Source organism: Cynocephalus volans, chromosome 10 (genome assembly GCF_027409185.1).
Source record: "Cynocephalus volans isolate mCynVol1 chromosome 10, mCynVol1.pri, whole genome shotgun sequence".
In the NCBI taxonomy this organism is placed as follows: domain Eukaryota; kingdom Metazoa; phylum Chordata; class Mammalia; order Dermoptera; family Cynocephalidae; genus Cynocephalus; species Cynocephalus volans.
The window spans coordinates 109,028,289-109,055,971 of NC_084469.1; the positions used below are offsets into that span (position 1 = coordinate 109,028,289).

General features: G+C 48.8%; 1 protein-coding gene across 6 annotated transcripts in view; it reads right to left on the reverse strand.

The window, feature by feature from the left end:
- EPS15L1 (epidermal growth factor receptor pathway substrate 15 like 1) overlaps nucleotides 1-27,683 on the reverse strand; it is a 102,088-nt gene that overhangs the window by 71,170 nt on the left and 3,235 nt on the right. For 5 of the 6 annotated variants that reach the window (XM_063110741.1, XM_063110737.1, XM_063110739.1 and 2 more), the window contains exons 2-8: nucleotides 9,160-9,201; nucleotides 8,704-8,793; nucleotides 8,151-8,198; nucleotides 6,405-6,500; nucleotides 5,577-5,639; nucleotides 2,763-2,888; nucleotides 750-809 (exon numbers count right to left, since the gene is read on the reverse strand). In XM_063110741.1, the coding sequence (XP_062966811.1) occupies nucleotides 750-809; nucleotides 2,763-2,888; nucleotides 5,577-5,639; nucleotides 6,405-6,500; nucleotides 8,151-8,198; nucleotides 8,704-8,793; nucleotides 9,160-9,201 (525 nt within the window). The remainder of the gene's footprint in view (nucleotides 1-749; nucleotides 810-2,762; nucleotides 2,889-5,576; nucleotides 5,640-6,404; nucleotides 6,501-8,150; nucleotides 8,199-8,703; nucleotides 8,794-9,159; nucleotides 9,202-27,683) is intronic. The other variant, XM_063110738.1, reaches the window with a different exon arrangement.

The following is a 27,683-nucleotide window of genomic DNA, read 5'->3' on the forward strand; positions in this document are numbered from 1 at the left end:
ACAGAATATAACACATGGGCTGATGTTCTTTCACCACAAGGGACATTTTGGGGACAATTGGTAAAATCTGAATAATATCCTTAGATTAGATAATAGACAATATAATAATATACTACTGTATAATCTAAAATGAGTTAGATACAATAGAAAATATAATAAATTAGATATCCTGTAAATTTCCTGGTTTGAACTAGACAATGGTTAGGTAAGAGAATTCCTTGTTTTTAGGAAACACACGCTGAAGCATCTTGGCATGAAGAGGCATTCTGTCTGGAGCTCAACTCTAGAACAGTTCATGGGCTGGCCGGCTAACGTACTTGGGAGAGTGTGGTGTTGGTAACAGCAAGGTCAAGGGCTCAGATCCCCATACCCGCCAGCCACCAAAAAAATAGAATGAAACAGTTCAAGGGAAACATTCATGCGCGTGTATACATACACACACTATGAAGAGAGAAACGCAGGGAGAGAGGAGGGAGGCAAAGGATGGGGCAGGTGTAGTAACGTACGACCCTGGGGAATCGGGGTGAAATGTATCCAAAAGAATTCTCTGTATCACTGCAGTTTTTGCATATACCCAGAATGACGTCAACAGAAACACTTTTAACAAATTAAGAAAAACAGTTCAGATCCCTGTATTGACCAGCTGTCAAAAAAAAAATTAAGAAAAACGAATCCAGAGCGCCCCACCCCCCCAAAAACGGCATGTTTCCTTCCTCAGCAGGTGGGGAAGAGACACGGCAGGGGCCTACCACAGCGAACTCATCCCGGTCCAGGTGCCCGTCCTTGTCGATGTCACTGAGGTCCCAGACCTATGAGGGAGAGACCAGCCAGGATTACTGGGTAGGCAGGGCCATGTGAGAGCCAGCCTGCTGGCTGGGACGCAGGTCTTGAGTCCACGGTGCTCACCAGGTTAGGGAGAGGGCATCAAAGTGAACTTAGGAACCAGTCTGTGGGTCATCTGAAAACCATCATCACAACAAGTAGCCTCAATTCCAGGATCCTTTCCACAGTCATTTGATGTGTTCATTTGATGTGACAAACACCATGGTTATAACCATATCCAAGGCTATACTTTAAACCAGCCTGTTTTTTTCTTTATTGTCTTATTAAGAAATCTTACATAGAAAAGATGGCTTTGACTTTGGCACAGGTGTTGCTCTAAACACAAGCCTCACCTGCTCATTCGCACAAACCCAGCCCCCTCTCCCTGCATCTGTGGCTGGGCAAGGCTGTGGGCACAGTTTGGAACAGGTCTCTGGCGTCTTGCCTACTCTCCCCAGAAGTAGATGGTGAGACAGATGCCAGGGAATGTTCCAGGCCCGCTCAGCACCCTGAAGAGGAGGCGGGGACAGGCATGGATTCCTGGACTATTAAAGGCCCAACCAAGGTGCTCGCTTCCCCACCCAGACCAGCACACCTGCCTAACCCTGACAATGCTGGGCACATGGCCACTGCCCGGAGCTAAGCAGACACACTGGGGGCCACCCATGATGCTTCCCGTGTCAGCACTCTGACTCCCCAATCAGTGCCTAGGACTTCAGTCCATGCAGGCTTCTCCCATCTAGGTCCTCCTCTCCACCTCAACTGCAAGAGCCTCCAACTGGCATCCCTGCCTCCGGTCTTGTCCTTGTGGTTACCACAGGAACCCCTACAGAATGCACACCCGATCCTACCCTGCCATGCCAACAGCATCCAATCCTGCCCCTCAATCTGGCAGACGGACTACCAAATAAATGCACACACCACATAGGAATGGGCTACCACATCCTGCTGGGATGGAAAGTCATGCCTCATAAAGCCTGATGGCGATCAGCATGGGTCCCCATCACAGGACTCTGTCTACACCATGCCACAGCCGATGTTAGGATAAAGGAATTTGAAAGCTCCCTTGCCATAGCTGCCCTGTTCAAGACACGCTCTCCTGGACACCCCCAAACTGGGCCATGTCTGTGAACATGTCCTGTAGACTGTAAGGTGACATTCAGTGTGACCGTTAACGAGATGAGTCAGGGTAGGCCTTAATTTGCACCTTTCCTCAACGTTCTGTCTAGGGTCAGGAGCAAGACCCAGAGTTGACACCTAGGGTCGGGGGTGGCAGGAGCCATGCGTGGGCCTCCTGCTCCGGGTCTGAACCTCTACCTGCCCCGTAACAGCGATCCCATCCAGACAACAATGACCATCCTTTCTAGGTGCAGACAGAGAACTCACACACACATGGCCATGTGGAGCTAGGTTTTGTGCACAGAGCAAACCCACAGGGCCACCACTCAAACCTCATCACAGGGAAAACAGGCTGAGATAAAGCTATCTCTAAAGCACCTGTGTTTAAAAGAAACAAAACTGAGGCGTTTTTGAAAAAAAGGGAAGGCACAGAATTTTTCCTAAACTAGCAGCAGAGTTGAAAGCAAATACATTTACCTTGAGCTTTACAGGCACAATAAAAGTAATTTAAAAAGAAATTTAAAAATATATAGACACACTCTCCCCATCCCAGCACAATGAAAGGGGGAAAATCCAGGTCAGGGTTTGAGTTCCTGCTCTGCTTGTCCCCAGCCCCAGCAGCGATATCACAGCTGAGTATGCCTACCCATGTGTGACATGGGAGCATTCTAGCATCTTCCCATGGGCTTGGGGAGCACCTGTAGCCACACCCAGTGAAGCCCTAAACCAGCCCGACTGTAGCACATGCCCTGTTCACCTGAGCGCACATGACATCCCTGATGGCACAGGGTGTGGTCAAACCAAACCCACAGCCCACTTACCCTGCCCAGGACATCAAGAGGTAGCTTTGAGTTCATGAGGACCGGCTTGACTTTGTCTCCAGATAGCAAACCATTGATGGGTAAGAGGCTTTCAAAAATCCCATCAAATTTTGCCTTTTCTTCCACCTAGTTGGAAAGAAATAGCCTGCATGAGCAAAAGAGCACGCTTGTGCCAAAGTCCAAATCAGGCTCTGACCCAAATCTGAACGAAAATAGCCACAGACCCCACCACTGCCCTGGGCTAAAAGCACAAGATGGTCTTAGAACAGTCTCAGCCCCTCAGGTTTCCAAAGTGAATGTATGTCTTGAAGGAAACAGCTTGCTGGCAACCTCGAAGCTGGGAGCCAAGGTCAACAGCAAAGAGGTCCTTGCCTCAGGTCTTACTCTGGCCCCAGCTATGGCCTGAATGGGGCAGGGACTTTGACAGCAGGTGGTGTCTTTGCAGGGACACAAAGATCACTCCTACCTATCTCCAAGGAGCTCACTAGTATGAGAAAGATGTGAGTGTGAACGGGCTTTAGTTCATGATCAAAATCAACTTTAGGGCTGGCCCCATGGCTCACTCGCGAGGGTACGGCGCTGATAACACCAAGGCCACGGGTTCGGATCCCTATGTAGGGATGGCCAGTTCGCTCACTTGGAGAGCGTGGTGCTGACAACATCAAGTCAAGGGTTAAGATCCCCTTACCGGTCATCTTTTAAAAAAAAAAAAAAAAAATCAACTTTAAACACAGGAAGTCCTCTGTTTCTAACAGTAAAACAGTAAATAAATGATAGAAGCTCCTCACGAACAGAGGGAAGGTCTGGGCAAGATTTACAAGGCAGAACAGCAGCTACTGCCATCCTGAAATAGAAAACGCAGGCAGCGCGTAAAAGGGGCTATCGGGGAGAAGCGTTTCAGCAGTGGCTTCCAGTCTGCCTCTGACATAAATAAGGCCCAACATGAGTGGCACTGAAGGACAGCAGACCTCTCACCGCCTGCTGTGGCCACATGCTGCTGCTACTGAGAGCTCTGAGAAAATACCCTCAAGTGTCCACTAATGGATGAACGGTTAAACACAATGTGGTGTAGAACATACAATGGAACGTTACTCGGCCTCAAAAGTTAGTTCTGACACCTGCTACAACACGGATGCACCCAGAGGACATCACCCAGTGAAATGAGCCAGACACAGAATGACAAATACTGTGATTCCACTTACATGAGGTGCCTAGCATCGTCAAATTCATACAGCCAGAAAGTAGAATGGGGGTGCCAGGTGCTGGGGGGAGGGGAAGGGGAGCGAGTGTTTAATGGGGACAGAGTTCCATTTGGGGAAGATGAACAGGTTCCGGAGATGATGGTGGTGACCGCTACACAACATGAATGTACTTAACATGACTGAACGCTTAGAGGTGGTTAAGATGGTAAATTTTATGTGATGCATATTTTACAATTAAATATAAAAATATTTTTAAAAAGAGAGGAAAAAAAAGACAGCACCCTCAATAACAGAAGCAGGAGCCTGAGCAGACACAGCACATGTGAGCAGCCATGAGTACAGAGAAGCCAGATGCTGTCTGTCTGTCTTGAGTACCGGGGAGGCTCTCCCCGTCCATCAGACATGCTGACTTAGTGCTTTGAGAAGCCCAAGAATGCTTACAATGGAAACAAACAATCAGCACTTCAGGGTTGCTTTTTCATTGTTTCTAGAAGCATCTCTCTTTACAACAGTCCGCCCCGATTACCACGCACAGTCCCTCGACTCCCCTCTGCCTGTGTGCAAGGCCTCACAGGCCCTCTGCCGCCGGCTGCTCCAGCAAGGCCTGAACACAAGCTCTGCTGGAAAAGAGCCACCACATTTTGAGAAATAAGATTTCTTTGGCTCTGTCTCAAAGTCCGCACCACGCGATGAAACTACCGAGAGAGAAATCCTTCAGAACTATTATTGTCGCTGGCAAAGGGCTCTGTTACAAGGGTGACTTCGCAATGCCTTGGTCACATGAAACCTCTTCCTGCTCTGTCCCTGCACAGACCTCCCCCAACACACACACACAACCTTTCCAATAAGGAAACAAACCAACAGTGTAAAAAAAGGACAAAAGTGCTTGGGGAGGGGGGGTGAGGACGTTTATCTTTACTTTATAGCAAGAGTGTCATTAATGTCAGTATTTAAAGCCAATTACAAGTGAGAAAATGTGACAATCCTCTGAAAATAAGTGGAGGATGAGGGGGCCTCACATTATCTGGGGGAACGTGTCTGTGTCCCACGCTCATTTCCTTCAGGAGTAATTCTGTACTTATTAGAAAACACCACTTGTTTTTTTTTTCTAGAAGCGGTAACGCATCTTTCCAGCCACAACATCCTCTGTCTTAAAAATAACACTTGAAGTGCCGAGAGAAGCATTTTCACAAAGCAATGAGAGCCTCAGAAAGAATAATAATGTGCAAATTGGCTGGAATAAAGAGAGAAAGCAACAAACACAGCTGGGGGTCTATGCACTTGCAAGTTCTCCCAATTTCCTCTTCTTTACCGAGTAACCAACACAAGCAGCAAAACCACAGAATGTGACTTAAAAATGGAAGATTTGAACTACAGGCTTTTAAGAATCCAACTGCTGAAACTTAGCTAGTTGCCCCAGTAAGTTACTCCCAATTATAGTCAAAGGCCATGGCATTTCCAAAAGATTTTCATCTGAAAAAGCATTTCACCCAAATTCCATGGCCACTCACACTGAGACACAGTGGATGATATGATCATCCTATAAAATGTTTTAAACAACAAGAACAGCTCCACAGGAAGGACAGCCCAGGAGCTGTCCCTATGCACTTACCCTCACAGCCCAGTGGGCCTCTGCAGAGGGCGGCGTGACCATCAGAGGGCTGCTGGTGTCGTGCTGAGAAGAAAAAGAAACATTCCCTTGTGGCTGACAGAGAATCAAATTACAGGATGTTTTTATTGAAAATGACACACATTTCAAAGTGCTTTCAAAAAGGGGGAAGACCTCAAAAGTTAAACACAGAATTACCTACCATATGACCCAGCAATTCCACACCCAGGTACAAACCCAAAAGAATGGAAAACAAGTGTTCAAATCTTTGTACACACATGCTCATAAACTCACTGTTCACAATAGCCAAAAGGTGGAAGCAACCCAAATGCCCACCAAAGGATGAATTGATAACGATGTGGTTCATTCACACAATGGAATATTACACAGCCGTAAAAAGGAATGAAGCACTAACACATGCTATAAAGTGGATGAACTTAGAAAACATCATGCTGGGTGAAAGAAGCCAGACACAAAAGGCCACATTATATGATTCCATTTGTATGAGTCTCCAGAACAGGCACATCCACAGAGACAGAAAGTAGATTAGTGGCTGCCAGGGGCTGGGGGAGGGGTCTGGAGAGTGACTACTAATGCGGATGGGGTTGCCTTTTGGGAGGATGGAAATGTTCTGGAACTAGAAGTGGTGGTGCACAACACTGTGAATGTACTAAATGCCACTGAATTGTACACTTTAAAGTGGTTCATTTTATGCTATGTGAATCTCACCCCAACAACAAAAAAAGAAAGGTGAGAGAAAACATGGAGATACATATGCACGCACACATATGGTATCAGAAGAAAATGAACTTCTAGGATTTGGACACTCACGAATTTTGGTGGCGGCATGTTCAGATTCAGACTGCTCAAGGTAACATCGTGGCCACTCTGGGCACAGGCCACCAGTCTCAGTGCAACGTAGAAACCCTGCAAATCCAGAAAAGGGGACGCATCAACACCAAAAGGCCAGTGATGGCATGGGGAGGGCTGTCCCCAAGAGCAGGCTTTGGGGAAAAAGAGATTTCACTTCAATAGTGAAGACTGTCTGTGCAAAAGCCACTTAAGAGTGCTGGGCTGAACTGGACTTGCCCTGGAGACACTGTTTAAATTAATATGCTAAAACCAACCTGCCCTATTGCATTTGGAATACTGTAAAATTTCACATAAATGTATGTTTCAATAATAACGAACTCCCAACATTTAGGAAATGCTGTACTGTATAAAGTAGCAGAGTTAACATGTTCAAGACAACAAATAATGGATCAAACATGTGCTGAATTTTTTAAAAGCAGTTTAAAAGAGTGGTTTGGGAATTAGCATTCACAATTCACTGTGACCCCCCTTGATCTCGCTGAACCAAGCATCCCCACTTGCGACCCCCCATCATGCCCCACTTCCCGGTGTGACCTGACATGGACCTTCCACAGAGGGACAATGAACCTGAACTAGGCCATCAGTGACCTGACACCTCCCCACCCACCTCCTGACCCAGAACTGGCCACACCACAGGCTCAAGAGGACTCTGGAGGCATCACCTAGTTTTTTAAAAAATTGATCAACTGGCCTAAGAACACGGCGTGTGTAAAGCTATAAACACAGTACTGGTTTAAAGTTTTCTTCAGAGAGAGAAGCACTAGATCAGCCTTCCTCAGGCTGATGTCCACAGAAGTCCGTGGAGAGCACAGAGCATCATACAGGGGTGCTGAGAAACAGGACACAAGAAATTAGGGGAGCTGTGTCAGGCAAAGTTAACAGGTTTCTCTTCCACAAGAATTCCCAGACCTTTAACATGAAGACGTGCATCACCAACCTCAACAGAGGCGGGTACAGCTGGTGGCGCCTGACGGACCAGATCACGAGCTCTGGCACTTTAGGGACAACGAACCTTCCTGTACCGTTTGGGGAAAAGCTGAACCCACTTGATTTACATCTATGACCACTTAGAATCACTTGTAAGTACTGCAAAATTCAATTTCTAGAACATTCTTGAAACAACATAATTATCACAATGAAGATAACAGGGTTAGGGTGTGACTATTAAACAGAGTTTCAACAGTTCTGTATCCTGATCACAGTGGTGGTTACATAAACCTATGCAAGGGATAAAATTTCATAGAGCTGTACACACTCCCCACACCCCCCAAAATGGGTGCATGTAAAACTGGTCAACTCTGATTAAGGCCTGTAGTTTAGTACTGCACTAATGTCCCTTTCTTGGCCTTGATACCTGTGCTGTGGTTACGTGCAGTGCTATCAGTGGGGTAAACCTGGCCAAAGAGACACAGGAACCCTCCAAACTAATTTTGCAACTTCAACAAGAGTCTAAAAGTTCTGAAACAATTTAATCATGCGTAAGATCACGAAATATTAGACGGTACACTAACCATGAAAGATGGCTCCGAGTGTTTAAAAGACCTGTATTTCAAAACAAAAACTGCCCATTTTAAGTTTGAGAGCTGAACTTTTGTCTAATAATGATTGACAGCGGAGAAATGTGGAAGTGAGTGCAGAGGTCCCCCAGCCTGAGAGGGCTCTGCCCTGGCTCCCTCCCCTTACTCTGTATAGGTATGTATATACCTGTTTGTCCAAGAACCCTTTACCTTCTGGGTCAGCCAAGTCCCATATCTGCAGAAACACAAAAATGCTCATTAGCATCATTGCTAATCATTGCTAATCACCACCACCACCAGTGTTTGCTGTGGGCTTTGCAGACCAACAGCCTCACAAAGCAAAAGTGACCATTCCCAGGCTGCAGACAAAGAGGCCAACTCGGAGTAGGTGAATGATCTGCCCATGGGCACATGGCCAGTGGGTGGCAATGCCTAGAGAACCCCCAGGTCCACTCAGCTCAAAAGCCAGTGGTGTTTGTTACACTGTTACCCCCCAACATAAATCCACAGGCTATCAAAGACCCCAAAAGCATTCAGGTGTCTTGTCTGCTACCCAATGAGCAGTGGTGGCTGCCACCCGAGCATTTGGATGTACCAGTTACAGTCTGAGAGGCACATGGTGATCGGGCCACCCCCAGGAGGCATGCCCTGCAGAGAGGGGTCTGCACAGGTCAGCCTTCTCCTGCCGGGGGGAGCTGCAAGGATGGCCACAGAAGAAATCGCTACTCATCCTCACTCACCTTTCCAAGGATAACGTCGGAGAGCCCAGACTTCTTTAGAAAAAGAGCGGCTTCACTCGCCCCAACTCTCCCTGTGTATGCGGGATCGACCTGAAACGGGAGGGAAGAGTCGACAGCACTTTCAGCCACAGAGCAGCAGGCAAAGCAGCATTCCTCGCACCCACTACTGGCCAACAACTTGGACAGCAGAAAAGGACAAAAGGCCACTTCAGCTGGGCTTCAATTCAGAATTGCACTTTCCAGTTCAACTGCTATCTAGTTCTGCCTAAAAAGACATCACTGATGCCTGTACCAGACAGCCACCAAAAAAGAAGGGGGGGCTTGCTGCTTAGCTCAGTGGGTTAGAGCATGGTGCTGATAACAGCAAAGTCCAGGGTTCCATCCCTCTACTGGCCACCCACCAAAAAAAATAATTAAATGAAATAAATAAAATAAAAAGACATCAGTTAAACTTACCTGCTTGTAATAAGATTCATATAATGGATTTCCAGTGGGAATCTGTAAACAAAACCATAGATATTGGTCAAAAGTGGACACACCCCTTTAGGGGGGGAAAAAAGTGTCCCTCCTCAATTTTGTCATTACCAAAATATACAAGTCACAATGTCTGCACTTCAAACATCCTCCAGACATGGAACTCGGTTTATTTTCACACACAGATATCACACTTACTCAATTTAGAAAATGTCAACACCAACATTCTTTAATACATCCTAATTATTATAACACCAAGGTCAAGATTTCAGATCCCCTTACCAGCCAGCTGCCACAAAAATAAATAAACCCTAATTCCAGTGCAAGCCATGTGGTCACTCAGGAAGCAGCAGCAGCCTGGAGTTGATTTCCATTCACTGAGCAATGGGATTTCATCTCATTCATGGGCTCAGAGGGAAAAGACCCTTGGTTCTTTGAGATCGTTTTCTGGCTCCGGAATCAGAAGAAGAGTTTCTGCACACCATCATGAATCACCAGGCACGCAAGCTTCTGACTTGTTTCCCTGCTCTAGGTCTTGTCCTCCCCTAGCTCCCTGAGTGGCTCTCAGAAATGCATGCAGACTGGCCCCTCTGGGAAAGAGCCGGTCAGTGATCACTCCCACAATGGCAGGCAGGAAGGTCAAAGTCCTCAGCTCGGCACTGAAGACAGTCCATATTCTGGCCCCTCAGATCCCTGAGACATTGTCACTCGGAGAATGGGTCATGCCTGGGTACAGCCTGGCCAGCAGCCAAGTCCACACGCTTCACACCGTGTCCCCCAGTGAGGAGGAAGAGGCATCCGGGCAGAGTGTGCCAGCCAGTGGAGAATTAAGCAGCCGCTAAGATGTTGGCTACGAAAACTCACACACGTTGATGTTCTACTGAGTGAAAGAAAAGCAGGACACAAAGCTGCCATTGATTTACTAAGGGCTGACAAGTGAAGAGTGCAAAATTGTATTTAATCGTACAGAAGAACAGGCATGTGAGCAGCTAAAGAGAAGAGAGCCAGTGGCGGGGGGGGGGGGGGGCTACTGTCTGAGAGATGGGATCACAGTGTTTATTTAAATATTCCTTCAATGTTCTCATATGACTTGGTTTTTTAAAACCAGGGAGAGGTAGGATCCTCTCAGTCATGATTGCTGACTTTGAACCAATATGCACTCTAGTGGATTGAATTATGTCCCCCCCAAAACTCACTGAGGCTTGAATTGTCTGCCAAGTTTTATGTATTAGAAACTTAGCCCCACTGTGACTGTTAAAAGGGTGGGAAATCCTATCATGGTAACTGAAAGGTGGAGCCTTGAAGAGGTGATTGGATTGTAGCACCATGCCTAGTGAGTGGATTAAAAATGGTGGTGAGGGGCATGGTTCATAGGGCTTTAAAAGAAGAGGAGAGTCTGTGTCTCTCTTTCTCACTCTCTCTGCTTCCACTATCTTGCAATGTGAGATCCCTGGGTCACTGTCACCACCACCAGATGGACTTTGGACTTCTCAGCCTAAGAAACTGTAAGCAATAAATTTCATTTTCTTATAAATTACCCAGTTCCATGTATTTTGTTACAAGCAACATAAACGGACTAATACATGCACCCAACACTTTCAAACTGCTGTGCTATAAATGGTCATTTCAGGTTAAAAATAATGCCCCGATTACGGTCAGCTTCTCTGGGGGACGCCAACACCTGCAAACAATAAAACAAAAAAATGAAAATAAAGAACTGAAAGTACAGAGAAAAATAGCAAGATAGAAGGGAAACAGCAAGAAGATCTGAAAGGGGAGAGAGGAAAGTCAAAACAGAAAGAAAAAGGGGAAATACTGAAAAGGTAGAAAAAACTAGACAGATGCAAGAAAGCAAGAAAAGCCAGAGACTGAGTGGCAGTCACTTAAGAAAAGACACAGGCATCAAGGAAGACAATCAGAAGGAGCACAAATGAGGCCTCCAAGCTCCTGTGATATCAGTGGGAAAAAAAGTTACAGTATTTGGGGCATACAGGGTTATCAACATCTGTCTCAAACTTCCCAAATGCTTATGAGCGACAAGATCCACAATCAAGAGAAACAAGCCCTCACTAGCCCAGGAAAGCCACTGAAGCAAACAACCCAAACCACTGCCCTCTGACTATCTGCGCTAAGGGCTCGTCCATAGAAACAGCTCTGATGTTCGAAGGCTGAGCGTTGATCCTAAATGACCTACAGCTGATGGAAAACTATGGCATATGGCTCAGATATTCCTCTTTAGCTATGGGAACCGATTTCGGTAACCTGAGACGTCCACAGCAATTGGAGGTTTAAATTTGGGGTGGGGGAGGGGCAGCTGGCCGGTATGGGGATCCGAACCCTTGACCTTGGTGTCATAACGCTGCATTCTAACCGACTGAGCTAACCGGCCAGCCCCAAGGTTTTGATTTATCACACGTATGTCAGGTACTGCAAAAGCAGAAGAGGAAGAAGGAAAGGAAAACACTAGACTCTAATTGCCATTTCCTCGTCACCCCATTGCTTCTTCCTGGGGACAGTGGAGTCACACCTGTAAGCTGTGCTAATATGTCATTGCAACGGAGCTGAAAACACAAGCTTATAATGCCATGAATCCTTCAACCATGGGTGGTCTGTGTCGATGGCCTCTGCACAAGGACCTTGGTCACAACCAGCATGCCGGCACTGGCACCAGCTCCCCAAAATCCACACTGCTCCTGGGAAAGACTCCTCTGTATGTTGAGAGTGGCCACCGGAGTGCCCACCTGTGTTTGACCTCAAAGTGAGTGCAGGCCAAGCCCAAGGTGGAGGCAGAAAGGGAACAGGCCAGGGGATGTGGCCTTCAGTGTAAGAGGCTGCAGGTGGCACTGTGATGGCTTCAGGAATGGAAGGAAGTACGACAGAGCCGACCCGGGTGGTGCTCTCCTTCACCAGCCCGCCGCACTGAGAAGGTGCTATCTTCGCTCTTCAGTGTCTGATACTGATGAGGTTCAAGGTCTTCCAGCTGCTTCTCGTGTCTTAAACCACTAAGAGAGACAACAGGTGAAGTTCCTGTGGCCTCTGCCTTTACCCTCCAGCCCAGAAACAACTCACAAATGGGATGGCAGGGAGGAGGTCACACTGAACAATTTCACACCCTCCTCTTGTGAAGGCTTTCCAACACCCCCTTCATGGGAGTGTGAGCGATTTTAACTTGAGAGAAAACCAGCTTGAGGTGAAGAAGGCGACAGTTCCACTGTGGAGGGAAACGACTCTACTCCCACTGGGATTGAGTCCACCCAGCTCTGATCCCTGCATCTGGCCAAGGACAGGATGCCTCCTAAATGTTTATACATGGCTGTTCCTGCCAAATTCCCACCCTGCTAGGACAGTGCGCAATCTCAGCAAAACAAAGCAGTGATCACCAGTCTCATTTGTTTCAAAATGACATTTTAGGCTGGCTGGTTAGCTTTGGTGGTTAGAGCATGGTGTTGTAACACCAACATCAAGGGTCTAGGTGCCCAGATGGGCCAGCCACCAAAAAACAAACAAAATGTGACATTTAAAAAGCAAATTCATTAAAAAAAAAAAAAAACTTTTAGAAAAGTATCTATAATCCCCAGTCCTAATAGTGAATCCCGTTTACTGAATGCCCTCTGTTTTCTACATAGTACATCATTTACTCCTCTCAACAATGCTATGGGGCAGGAATTACTGCTAGCCCGAACTTCTCCATGGGGAAATTGAGGCTGCCCTGCCCAGGGTCACACAGACAATGAGTGACGGAGCCAGAGAAGTATCCAGGCTGGGTTTCCCTGGGGTCAGACTGTAACCTACAGCATACCCTGCAATGACAGCCCAGGTGTGACAGAGTTGGGCGCTGGGCCACAGGCCAGCCTTGTGTATGTGTTCTCCTGGGAAAATGCACGCATGTGATGACATGATGTTGCATTTTATTAAACAGAAGTCAAAGTGCAAGACTCAACCTGGGTGTATAAATCAACTTGAAAACCAGTGTGGCCTGTCATTTCCCCAGGAAAGCTGAGACCCCCCATAATGACTATGTTTTTCAACACTGCTGCCAAGTTTTGCAGGAAGTTAGGCACATAACACCAAAAGACATTCTGGTCTGAGCTCCTGCTTGGAAAAACAGATGCTGATGCAAAAACACGGCCTAAGAAAGTGTGCACTTGATAATCCCTGCATTTCTGCCTTCCCCTGAAAGTCCCCCAGGGCCTGCACAACCCTCACCTGGGCCCTGGGCCCAGCCCTCCCTGCAGGCCAACCCACATTCTGCGTGGCTCAGTCATGCGGCAAGCACTTAGCAGGACTGGGACTTGACTTGGTAGTGCTCTGAAGGCATCAGGAGACACCAGGGCATACCTCATAACCTCCCTGGAATGGACATCTCTCTGATTGCCTGATCAGAGGTTCCTAAACCAGAGCTAAAGTAAGCGTTACCGAGAGAAGGAGAAGACCTCGAAGTGAGAAAGTGCTTTTATAATCATATGGAAAAAGACAGACATCCAATTAAAATGATAAGAGAAAGCCAATTCAGAAAGAAAAGATGCAAAAAACTTAGGGGGAAAATGTCCCACCTCACTAGTAATTTAAGTTCAGTCATGCACCATATAACGATGTTTCGGTTGACGACGGGCAACATATACAATGGTGGTCCCATAGATTATAATGGCTATACCTTATAGCCTAGGTGTGTGGTGGGCTCTGCCATCTAGGTTTGTGTACGTGCACTCTGTGACATTCACATGACCATGCGATCGCCTAACGACACGTATCTCAGAATGTACCGTTAGCAACACACGACTGTATTGCAAAATAAAATGAGTTGCCAGTTTTTGCTATCAGTATGGCAAAGTCAAAGACAGCTGCTGTTCAGGATTGGCAAAGGTGGAGACGCATGTTTTGGGCCCAGCCAGTGGGAACATTAAACTGGCCTCGCCTTTCTGGAGGGTTGGGCTAAAACATGCACCTTTTATGCATGCGCATGAGCATGCAGTTGAGCAAGATTCCTATCAAACTCCAGTGGGATTTCTTGTAAATATTGGTACGATTATTACAAAACTTGTATAGAAAGGCAGAGGAACTAAAATAATTTTGAAACAGAAGAATAAAGTGGGAGGAATCAGTCTACCAGATATCACAACCTACTACATAGCTACTTAAGCTAGTTAAGACAGAGTAGCATTGGCAGAGGGACAGACACACAGAGCAATGGAACAGAACAGAACTCAGAGACCCACATAAACATGCCCAAGTGATTTTCTGACAAGGGTGCAAAAGTGCATCAGGGGAAGGACAGCCTTTTCCACAAATGGTCTAAAGCAACTGCACATCCACAAGAAGAAAATGTGCCTTGAAGTAAGTCTCATAACTTATACGAAAGTTAACTCAAAACAGATCGTGGACTTAAACGTAAAACATAAAAATATAAAACTTTTAGGAAAAAACATAAGAGGAAATCTTCGGAATCTAGGACTAGGCAAAGAGTTGCTAGACTTGACATCAAAAGCCCAATTCATAAAAAGAAAGATTTACAGGAAAATTGAGCCTCATCAAAATTTAAAATGTTTGCTCCATGAAAGACGCAGATAAAGGGATGAAAAGACACGCTACAGACTGGAAGCATTTGCAAAGCACACATCTGACAAAAGATTAATATCTAAACTGTATAAGGAACTCTCAAAACTCAACTTCCAAAAAAAAGCAAACAACTCGATTAGAACACAGGCAAAAGACTTGAAGGGACATTTTACCGAAGAGCGCTTACAAATGACAAGCACATGCAAAGATGGTCAACATCATGAGCCATTAGGGAAACACAGATTAAAACCATCTTGAGATGCTATCATAGTGTCTGAAACAACAGAGTGACAACACCAAATGCTGGCGAGGATGCAGAGAAACTGGACCACTCATGCATGGCTTGTGCGAATGTGAAAAGGCACGGATACTCTAGAAAACAGCTTGGCGGTTTCTTAAAAAACATCAAACAAGCAACTATCACATGACCCAAGCATATGTCCTGGACATTCACCCCAGAGAAACGAAGACATGTTCATATAACATCCTGTGTAAAATACTTAATAGCAGTTTCATCTGTCAGCACCCCAAACTAGAAACATCCCAAATGTCCTTCAACAGGTGAACTGGTTCAACAAACTGGATGAACCTGCAGAGAATCACGCTGAGTGAAAAAGGCTAGTCCCAAAAGGTTACATACTGTATGATTCCATTATATAAAATTGTTAAAATGATAAAATTATAGAAATAAAGAGATTGGTGGTTGCTGGGGTAGAGGAAGGGATGGTGCAGGAGGGAAGCAGGTGTGGCTATAAAAGGAGGGATCTGTCCAGTATGTGACTGTATCAGTGTCAAGATCCTGGTTGTAACATTATACTATAGTTAAGCAAAATGTGTCCCCAGGAGGAAACTGGGTAAATGATACACTAGATCTCTCCACATTACTTTTTACAATTGTGTGTGAATCTATAATAATATCAAAAAAACAAGTTGTGTGTGTGTGTGTGTGTGTGTTTAAGACACAGGAAACCAAAGAATCAAATGCAAAGTGACACTTTTGCACAATCAGGGAAATGTGAATATGGACTGGGTATGGGACAATACTAAAGAGATTATTAGTTGTGTAAGGTGTGATAATGGCATTGTGGTTATGTAAAAAAAAAATGGTCTTAACTGTTAGAGGTGCATGTTGAAATACAATTTCTATGATTTTTTAAAAATACTAGGAAACGGGGCCGGACCCGTGGCTCACTTGAGAGAGTGCGGTGCTGGTAGTGCAGAGGCCATGGGTTCGGATCCTATATAGGGATGGCCGGTGTGCTCACGGGCTGACCGTGGTGCTGACCACACCATGCCGAGGGTTGTGAGCCCCTTACTGGTCAAAAAAAAAAAAAAAATACTATTAAACAAAAATGTGCCTGTGGGTGGGGGTATGGGTCAAGGGATGGTGAACAGGTGCAAGGCTGATATCTATTACAGATGGGCAGTGGGTGCCTGAAACTTATTCAACTCTCCCCTCCACTTTTGGTGTGTCTACATTTTTACATAATTAAAGACCACCATTTGATGTGTTTCTACTTTGGCAAGGATCCTAATGGTACAAGCTGCTTAAGGTTTAAGTGCTGTAAATAAAGAGAGTTTGGTCACTGACAGGATCATGCTTTTGTATAATAAAGACAAGCATTTCTTTAAATACACATACAAGAATGCCCTCCCACTACTACCAGAGCTTCTCCTGGATGTCTACCCTGAAGAGCTGGTCACATATGCAGGAGGAGGGGAGGGCAGAGGGTTCTTTCAGTTTTCCCTTCTTGAAAGCACCACTGCAGAAGACAGCGAAGGACTGAAAACAGCCGAGGACTGTTTAGGCCAACACTTAATTGCTGTCTCTCCAAGGGACGGAAGAAATACCACCTAGCAGTAAAAACAGTATGGGCAGAACGCTCATCAAGGGGTTCAATAGTCCTGTATTTGCTAAGTGAGAAAGCAAGGTGTACACCAGCACGCACAGTGTGACCCAGCCGCTCAGTGGGTGGCGTTCCATCTCCCTGACACCTGAACCTGGCAGGACAGACATCACACCAATGGGGACTTCTACAGTGAACTCACTGGCCTCCTGGTGGCTCTCTGTGTTCTCTGGTGTTCCGTGTCAGCATGAATTGCTTTTGTAAAGTGGACAGAAAAGGGAGAGAGAAAAGTGCAAGGAGACAAGGGGTCCTATGAAAAGTTCATGGGTTCTCCCTGGGGACCCAAATGACCACTGTGGTGAGGAACCAGCCAAAGATGGACTGGGCAAGAAAGGGGTCCTCTGTCCCACCCACTCAGAACTCAGGGACTGCAATGGGCGCATACCATAGGGGTAAGGCCTCTGGTCCCCACCTTTGAGGGGAACCAAGGAGCAAGAGAACCACGCTTCAGAGTTTAGACACACAACCAAGGGCCAAGGTGAAGGAGATGAACCAGGGAGCAGCTCGGAACACTAAATACTCCCAGGAGACCACTGCTCTCAACCTTCATCCACAGGAAATCAAAGTGAGGGAGAAACCACGGTCACTTGTAGCAGCTTCCCCACCCCGATGCGCTGCCCTGTGGAAGATGCAGGACTAAGCTAAGCCCCAAAAGTCTCTGGGAAAGACCACCCTGCTCTGTCCATACCTCTCAGCCTTACCCTCCTCAGTCCCAGGCAGAGGTCAACAGTGCCAGCAGACAGAGAGATGTGGATTTGAGTCCTACCATACCACTGGAACACTGTGCGACTCTGGGGAGGGGTGGGCAACCTCTCTGTGCCTCAGTTTCTGCATCTGGAAGATGAGCGTGAGCATGCCCACCAATGCGCACTTGTCAATCCCTGGCTGTTGTGATTCCTGTTATGCCCTTCATCACTCTCCTTCCACCTGCTCTAGGGGAAAACTTACATCCTATCCCCACAAATGCCCCATCCATCTGGGTCCACATCAAGCCACCGACCCCCACCCCCACCCTTCACAGAAAATTTCCCAAAAGAGTGACCTGCCCTTGGATTTGCCAGCTCTCCCTCTTGGACTGGAATTCACTCATTCATTCGCTCACTTGATGAACACATGTTGAGCTCACACTAAGAAGAGGAACTGGGGATACAAAAGAGTGTACGACGGCACTCCGGGCTTCAGGGAGGGAAGACGGTGACAATGCGAGCCCAGGATTACGGCACAGGGGTCTATGTGACATACAGGCAGGAGGCACAGTCAAGGGGCCTCCAGAGCCTGGGTCCGGGTGGGCCGGATGGGCTCTGGGGCAAAGGGCAGGCCAGGCTGTGGGTAATTCAGCCCAGTTCCGGCCAGACACATCAGATGACAAATCCTGCGTACAATGTGCTGAGAAGCCGGGATGGCATACCCAAGGCAATTTGGAGCCTCAGGAGGAGGCCTGGCATGAAAGTAAGCCGAGCAGATGTGTACATGAGGCAGTGAACAGCGTACGTATCAGCTGCGTGCAGTGGGAGACGGAGGGGTGGCTAAAATAAGCAATGGGGAGAGACTGCTGCAGTCCTCCGGCAGGATGAGGCCAGGAAATGCGGCGACTCACTGTGCAGAAAGACACAGCGAGGTTCTCCTCCAGACATGTTTCTTTGGGATGTCCCTAGGGAGCATCATTCCAGCAGTATCCACTGAGTGCCTGTCTCGTCCCAGGCATGGCCCTTCATGCAGGTGCAGCGGTGAACCAAGAGGACCCTCCCCGCCCCCAGCCTCGTGGACAGCGTCATCAGACACGACAAAACACACAAGGGGCTGCCATGTAATGTAAGGAAAAGACAAGGCGGAGGGTGACTCCACAGCCTGCAGCAGACACACACTCACGAGGGCAGGAGATGTAGGTGGCGCCACCTCCACAACTGAGCCTGTCAAAGGAGGCTGAGGAGCTGCTGCCCCAAAGCAGTGGGGGGAGACAGGACTGTAATAGAGAAGGAAGAAAGTGCCACTGAAGGGAAAACCCCAAGGGAGCCCAAGAGAGATGGTAGTGGGTGTGTAGGGAGGGGTGCAGGGTTCGGGGTTCAGTGCAGCCACACACAGGGCAGGTGGGATGGAACTGGAAAGGGTCAGGCAGTCAGGAGCTCTCCAGCACCTTGCCCAGGCAGCAGTGAAGCAGATTCCAGCGGCTCTCCTGAAAATACTGCTTAAGATCAAAAGTGACCCCAGCCTCCGGGCAGCACCCCTCGGCTGGCCTCCCTGGGCCATTGCTCCTCCTGAGCATCTCAGGGAACAGTCCCATCCCATTTTGTCTGTTTCCTTCCTCTGTAGGATGCGAGAGGCCCTGGAGAGACTCACAGGAGAGGAGTCCACCTGACAGGGATCGGTGGCCATGTGCACCCTACACAGCAGGGCCACCTACTGCCTTCCTGAGGCGCCCACTTCCCAGAGCACTCCCAACTTCCCATAAGTGCACCCTGAGCCTTCCCCAAAGTCCCTTCCTACATCAGCCACTCCTGAGTTCCAATGTCCCTGTCACCTTGTGACACCTGGCCTGACTCCACTCCTGTCCAGCCACCATCCCCTAACCAAACTCACTGCACAGGACTCGGATCTGGATGTGTCTGGCCTCCTGCTGGAGTGGTCCTGGACATGGTAGTGGCTCCCTGCTGAGGACTCCCAGACTCCCCCCAACCTGATGCCCCGTGCCTCCTTCCTCCTTGTCACTGTTGGTGGCATCGTCAGCCTCCCCGTGCCCACTGTTTTGTTTTTTTTTTTTTTGCTGGGGACCTCTAGACATCAGGCACAAGCTAAGCTCCCAGATTCCCCAGTGAACAAAAATATGGTCCCCGCCACCACGGAGCATCACAGTCTGGTGAGGGAAGCAATACCACTCAGCTAGCACACATACCAACACAGAAATGTGAGTGCACTGGCAGGGGCAGCAGGGATGAGGACTGGAGCTTTGTCCTGATTGGGGGACAGCCTTCCACCCCGGGGCTCTCTGACCCCACCCTCAAGCTGCAAGCACCTCGGCCCATACCCCGGCCCGGCCTCCTTACTGGTGCCCCAGCCTTCACCTGCCTTCCTCTCCACATCATTTGACACGTGATCACTTCCTGCTCAAAAGGCCGAGAGGCCCTTCTTGGCCAGGCCTGGCTCCTGGCCACTGCTCCAAAAGGCGCGGGGAGAGCCAGCCTCCAAGGAGTGAGGACCCTGGAGCAGGCACTGGAGCCCACAGCCCTGGGCCTTGGTGCCCCAGGTGCACCCATGATGTGGGGCCTGAGGGGTGCAGCCCCACCCTCTGACCCTGCTGACCATATCCAGCACTGACTCTATGCCTACCTGTGTTTGTTTTCCAAGACACAATTCAAATTGCCGCTCAGATTCTGAAATGTACTGTGACTGTCAGTGTAAGACCCATGTCCAGACCCTGCTGCATTTTTAGGCCAACTTGGTAAAAATGCTGCTCTTGGCACCCCATCCTCCCGCGCCTTCCACAGTTGAACCGCACATGAGCTCTGGGAGAAGAAAAAAGAGGCCTTCCAGGTTTCCAAAGGAGGGTCAAGTCCAAGCCCCCAGCCCAGTTCTCAGATTCCCCCAACCATCCTGTCCCCTGCCAGCTAGGGCCACTCCACACACACACGCTCAGCCACACACACATACATCCACATGCACGCATACGTTCTCAGGCACACATGCTCACACCCTAACCCACCACACGCCCACCCACGCACACTCAGGCAGCATCCAATCCCACCTCTATCCCCAGCTGGCAGGGGCCCTACTGAACATGCCACGCACCTTCTGCACCCTGTCTTGGCACAAAGTGTCACCTATGCCTGGGGGGCACTGCCTGCTGGAGGCCAACCCCTGCTCTAAGATGCTTCCTGCATCCCCCCCAATTGGAATGCGTCTCTCCTGCCCTCACTCCCATATCCCTGAACTTGGAAAAGGGACACTTCTTAAGGTCTGATTGGTGGATAGGCTACTGCAGTGACCGGCCCCTCTCCCGACATCCTTAACGCCTGCAGGGTGAGGGCTCGTGTTTGTTCCACCTTGTTCGGTTCTGTGCCACCTGGACGCAGGCCTTCCATAAACGTGTGTTCATGGAATGGGTAAGACTCAGATGGGGGAAGGAGAGGGAAAGTTGGGAGCGGAGTGGTGGAGTCGGCAGAAAAGAGAGGGTACTGCACAGGCAGACACAGCACCATCAGCACAAGCTATGAAGTCTCCCTGGGCCTCAGTGTCCCCATCTGTAAAATGCAGATAACGCGGTACCTGCCCTGAGGATTCCTGTAAGTATCAAATGAGAATCTGGAGGTAAACCACACTCTACAATGGAAAGCCATCATTACACCTTATTACAGTTCTTATGATTATTATTACTGAAAATGGAGGAGCGGGCTTTATTTACAAAAAGTCAGGGAAGCAATGAATATTCGTAACCAATAAAACATTTTTTAAACAAACAAACAAAAAAAAGTCAGGCAAGGCTATTAATCAGGCACAAAACCACCTGCCCCACCAAATGATCTTTGCCAAACAATAAAGCATTTGACCAAATGTTGGATACACCATAGTATATTTCGCACGAATTTTCTCTTTCAACGAGTTGACTCAGCTGCTCCCAACATCTGGATACAGCAGTATTTCACCATTTCTTTTATGGTCATTTAAAAAAAAAAAAAAAACATACAATTTTACACTTAAGTGGTTGTGAATTACAAAATATTTTCTAGTGGTTAAAAATCAACAAGAAAAACTAAACCTACAAAGTCAAATAACTCTGAACACCAGCACTGAGAGCCTGGCCTGAAAGAAAATGCCAACTCTGCGGCCTAGTGTTAGCGAGCAAAATAAACAACAGCACTGACGTGCACCACCCAACCAGCAGATTGCCTGACCCACTCAGCAATCGTGGTGTCTGCTCAGCCCTCCAGGGTCTTCTTCTTGACAGAGAAAGTTTCCAAAACCAACAGGGGGGTGTACTGTGAGCACAAAGCCATTCTAAACTTTACCAAGGAAAAAACTCAAAGGGAGAAACCTTTGCCATAACACACCCCTGGGTCAATAGCGTCTGGGACCCCCAAACACACACAGTGCCATTTGTAAGTTGTGGGGGGGTTCAGAGGCCTAGTCCGCCCCCAAAACTGTACAGCCCTGGTTTTAAATATTCTGGCTGTGAGGATCTCATCGCCAACAGCTTTTTTCCATTTAATCTTTCCCCTTTGAAAATAGTCTGAAATGAGATCGTTTTCTTTTCCACTGAAAAATGTAAAATTGAAATGCACATCCTCTTTGGATTAAGATAAGATCAACATGATGCCACAGAGGCACAATTTTTACTGTCACTGTTAAATGAGGAAACCCCTTTCCTTACCCTCTGATGAGCAGAGGTGAAGAGGCAGCGGGACCCCAGCCCTGGTGGCACCCTGACCCCTGTCACCAGCGGGTGGTCCTGGGCAGGTGGCTCTAGGCTCTGTGTCTGTTTCTTCACCTGAGAGACAAAACATTCCTCTCTATCAACTGCCATCAAAGGCCACCAGAGACAGACTGCACTCCTGGCTGCTACTCCAAGCATCCAGCCTCCAACCAACAGATGGCTATCACCAGCCTACTAGGTGCCAGGCACCCCTATTTCAGAAGCTGAGGACACAGCAGAGCGCAGCAGGAGCAACACAGACAGCTTCTCCCACACTCCCAGGAGCCCGGGGTGTGGCATCCATGGAACAGAACGGCAAATTTGGAGCTTGCGATCCCATCCACCTCCCCAGGGAGCCTGACTGGTCATTTTATCTCTCTCCTTCTCCTTTTCCTCGTCCAGAAATGAGCACAGGGACAGTGATGATGACACCGTCGGTGGTGAACTGGCATGCAGTAGGTGTCTAATGACACTCCCTTACTTCTGTGCAAGATCTGTGCCCTAAATCTCTCCTCAACCCCATTCTGGGAGACTGGGTTACCCCAGTCAGGGAAAGGGCTATGACTGGGCGGAGAGGGGACAGGAAGCTGTAAAGATGGTGCCAGGAGGGAGGGGCTGCACAGAGGCATGGGGAAGGCACCAAGGGAGCGGATGCTGGTCAGAGCAGCATGTGGCCAGGCTGAGAGGCTGCACACAGCTGCTTCCTGGAACAGAGGCGGGAAAAGAAAAAGGGAGGCGCAGGTTCTCCTTTACAGCAGGTGACTCCTTCCACCTCTGCGGCTGCTGCCTGACCTCCACGAGGGCGTCTGTCACATTTCCAGTCACCTGTGGGCCTGTGTGCCCAGCTCCAGTGGGCTGGCCTGCAGAATGGGGTTCAGTTTTATTCATCTAGGTCCCTGAGCTGGCACATAGGAGGTGCTCAGCAAACAGAATCTGGGTACTCCCAGGAGTTGGGTTTCTTCTCAACTGTGCCTAAATGTGGGGTCTTGCCCTGCCTGGAGGGTCTCCTGTGATGTGGTGGGTCTGGCCTTAACTGGCACAGCTGCGCACCTGGATCACCCACCTGGATCACCCCCTGCAGCTGTCCTGGCTCCCTGAAGGCCTGGCTAGTCCTGCTGGCCACGCACACCACACCTGCTTCTTTCTCCTGCCTCTTCCCTCCCTCAGAGGATCCCTGTCCAGACAGCCATCCCATGCATCAGGTACATTTGATCAACAGCCCCTTCTGCTCTTCCTGAAGCAACCTTGAGCCAGGTTCCTCTTTATCACCTCACGCCCATATTACAGCAAACGTCTCTGAGCTAGTACTCAGCTCTGAGCATTTTCTGCGTGAGTGGTCAGACAAGTTAAATGTGTTACTCCTCAAGAATCTGCCATGGCTCCCTACTGCCTCCCGTAATGTAGACCCACCCAGCCTTTCAACCATCCTTTCAACAGATGACTGCTGAGAACCAGAGTGCCAGCCACACCCTGCAGTAAAAGGACAGATAAAACAGGTACAGCCTCTGCCCTGTGCACCTAGTCTACATAGGAGCAGAGACAGACCATCAGTCAACTGAGAAAATTACAAACAGTATGTGGAAGAGTACAGGGTGTCCATCCCCACCAGTGGCAGTGACAGAGAAGCTGGGCCAGTTTGTCAGGAAAGGCTCCTCTGAGGAAGTGATGTCCTAGCTGAGATATGAAGAGGAGTGGGGACCTGACAGGTACAGGATGCAGGTGTGCTACCTGCCGAACAGGGGCAGACCCTGATGCAGCTGGCTTCCCCTGCTTTCAACCCATGTGTACCGGAGGGGAACCGACTTTACCTGAGCCTGAGGGAAATGCAGTCAGTAAAAGGGTTCTGCTAACAAGAACAATCCCACACAGAAGGCAGTGCCAGGTGGAAATCTGAGGACATCACTGTGGTCATCTGCACCCTCTATTTCCCCAATCAGCTCGTGGCACCAAGAGCTGTGACTACTATGGTGGGAAAAGCCCAAATAGGCTCTAAAGGCTGATGGTTTACGCTCCATGCAGGAATGTAATATTTAGGGCCATGCAACTGTTAGGGGCACCTCTGTCCAATGGTAAAGCCCAGCCCAGCTCCGAGGACAGTGGCAGGTCTCGTTTGGCCCACCCCTTTCTGCCACTGGCCACTCTCTGGGCAAGCAGACACCCCGCCAATCCCTTTTGTCTTGGGCTAATCTGTAGCCCAGGCACAGATGCCTGTGTCCCATTTACCAAAATACCTTCCTCCTTTCATCCTTGGGTCGCCCTAATTAAAAGAGGGACTTGGCCCCCAAAGCCCCAGCCCCACATCTTGGCCCTCTGAGCTATGACTGCAGCCTCTCGTCTCCTGCTCAGTCTGCTCTGCCTCCGTGTGAAAGGCCATCCCTCCCTCCCTTCCCAGTGCCCCCATGGCCATTCCAAACACCCCCCCCAATGCGGCCATGTCCAATTCCCAAATGGATGCAAGTCCTCCACCACTCCTGAAGCTCAGACCGCCCATGACTAAGTCTGCCTCCGCTGTGGCCCGGGCTGGGCCTGGCCGACCCATTTCCACCTCAGCCTAGGACCACCTGCCCTGGCAGGGAAAGCTGCTGATCCCTCCCAAAGACCGAGCAGGCCTTTCTATCTCCCCCTCTCCCTTCCAGTGAGATGGATTAAAACAACCAAATAGAGACTTACACCAATGATACTCGCTCCACTCAGACTAGTATTCTCTAATGATCAGATAGCATGGTCACTGTATAAAAACAAATGAGATTAAGAGAGGTCACACTGATGTGATGGGTGGCAGCTAAAATCTTTCCAAAACAGGAAACTACAGTGCGGTGAAGAGGCCTGAACCTGGGTCAGAAGAGCCATGTCAGTGTAAGCTTGCTGGGTGCAACCTTGGGCAAGGGATGTGACATCTCTGGCCTCAGTTTACCCTTTTACTCAGCGAGGAGAACAGTGACCAAGCTGACCAGGAAGATAAACCAAGCAATCCAAGATGGCTTTTCTACTCTGTCCTTTGAGCCTGCATGGTGAAGCCTTCCTGGACTTCCCATGTCAGACCATAACCTTCCACTGCTTCCACTCTATGTATGTGCTCCTTTCTTTCAGTCCCTACCCCTCCTCAGGATCTCAGCTCTGGAGGGGCAAGGCTGTCTTCAGATGTATGCTCCTTCCCACTGCCCAGAAAGTACCTGGCAATGAGAACATGCCCAACAAATATGAGGGTACTTCAAAAATTTGTGGCAAAATGGCATTAACAGATAATACGGATCTTTCCTTCCACAAACTTTTAAATACCCCCTTGTACATGCTGAACAAACTACATGATTTACAAACAGGAGACAATCTGAGAGCCCATTTGTCACACCATGGGGTCCTTATGCTCCCTCTTGGGAGGCAGGTAAAATGGATACAGAGTATTATTCCCAATCTGCAGATGGGGAAACTGAGGTGCAGAAAGTACTTGCATAACTAGGGGCACTGAACGAACATCTGGGGACCCAAATGTTGAAGAGCAGACACCCTGAAGGGACTGAAATGATACTGGGGCTGGGAGAGTTGTCTTTGAGGAAGAGCATCAAGTACCTCTCTGTGTGGACACTAGCTGCTTTCAGGGTGGGTCAAGGTGGGGAGGACTTGAGGGCACCCCCAGGATAGGGTTGAAGAGGTACCTCTTATGGGATGCTGGCAGTCATGTCCATCTGTCTGTCACAGTAAGGTGGCACAGCCTGAGGTATCAGAATCAGAAAGTGTAGGGCCGGCCCGTGGCTCACTCGGTAGTGTGCGGTGCTGATAACACCAAGGCCACGGGTTCGGATCCTATATAGGGATGGCCGGTTTGCTCACTGGCTGAGCGTGGTGCTGACAACACTAAGCCAAGGGTTGAGATCCCCTTACCGGTCATCTTTTAAAAAAAAAAAAAAAAAAAAAAGAATCAGAAAGTGTACACTCAGCTCTACGGTACCACCTGACCCAAAGACAGTCACTCTGCTTCCTGGATCAGGTTACTAGGGTTAAGAACCTGCATGGGAAAGTTGTTTAAAGCTTGGAATGGAGACAGAGGAGCCAAAACATTTCTGTTCTTGCTTGATGGGAGCTATCTATTCAATAAACCAGGCCAAAGCAGGTCAGTAAGAGAGCCAGGGAATTTTGGCTTACAGGGGTGTTGCTAGGTTTTACTCAAAAACTTCGCTCTCTGACCATCCTCTTATATACCACATGGCCATTAATATTCTAGTGGGATAGACAGATGAGCAATTATTTTAGAAGAAAAAAAAAGGGGGGAACGAGAGAACAACCAAGTGCCCCAAGCCACTCAGCATTCATCCCAGACACATGGGCCAGGTGCTGCTCCAGGCTGGGCACCCAGCAGGCTGTCTGGAAGAGTGGGAAGAGTGGGCTTCACAGCAGGCAGATGCGTGTGCAGCCCCAGCTCTGTACCAAGCAGCTATGGGGATTTGGCAAGTTACTTAACCTCCATGGGTCTCATTTTCCTCACTTGCAAAATGGGAATAAAAACCTCCTAGAATAGGGCTAGCTGGTTAGCTCAGTTGGTTAGAGCGTGGTGTTGATAATAACAAGATCAAGGGTTCAGATCTCCATACCGGCCAGCTGCCCCCCCCCCAAAAAAACAACCTTCTAGAATGGTGACACCTCTTAAAAAGAAAATGTATCTAAAGCCCCTGGACTTAGGAACACACGACAGATGACAAGGGGGAGGAAGGAAGCTAGAATTCCTTGGGCACAGGGCGGTCCCTCCTCATCACTGAGCCCAGCACTTTTGTCCAGTTATCATGTGCTCCCTAGGTAGGGGGCCACGGAAAAGACCTGCAGAAGACACAGGAGGGAGAACTCTCGTCCCAGAGCACTGAGGGAAGGCAAGACCAAAGAGACTTCAGAGAGCAGCCTCCAGGGCAGGCAGAGCAGCATGAGGGTGCAGAATGATGTTCTAGCAATGGGAGCAGCAGAACCAAGATGCTGAGGTTAGAAAATGTCCAGAAGAGGCAGGAGTTTAGGGGTGGAACAGTGGGAAGGCGAGCTGGTGAGGTCAGGTGGAGCTGGAGCAGGGTTAGGGTGCAGGAATGCATGCGGGAATGTGGGGCTTAGGCTCCTCAAGCCTGACTTATTTTGAGGAGAGGGGAATGGGAACTGAGGAAGGCTTTTAGGAGAGAAGTGGCAGAGGATGTGTTTTGGAAGGTGAATCTCGCAGCAGTGTGGGATGAAGTGGGAGGGAGAGGCTAGACAGGAAGCGGGACAGCCTCACCCCCAGCGAACCTCAGGGGCATGGTAAGAAAGTGGCTGGTGGGGACGAAGGAGAGACACAAGGCTGGACTCCAGAAGAGGCTGGGAAAGAGGAACATTTGTAGTACTCCGCACAGAAGCTGCAGTGGGGGAGCACAAGGAGAGAAAGGATGCGGCAGAGGAGGCTGAAATTCGGGGCAGGAGAGAGCGCACAAAGGGAGAGGATGAAGAGTGAAGCCCCAAGGGCCCCCTTTTTGCAGGGCAAAAGGACGACCAGCTCCAACAACAGGCCACTGGGAACCTCGGAGAGAAGCAGACTACAAAGGGGTAAGGGACACGGATGTGCTTCCAGTGGGCTACAATCAAAGACAGCTTTTTGGAGAGGTATAGAGAGCTATGCAGGGAGAAACATAAAT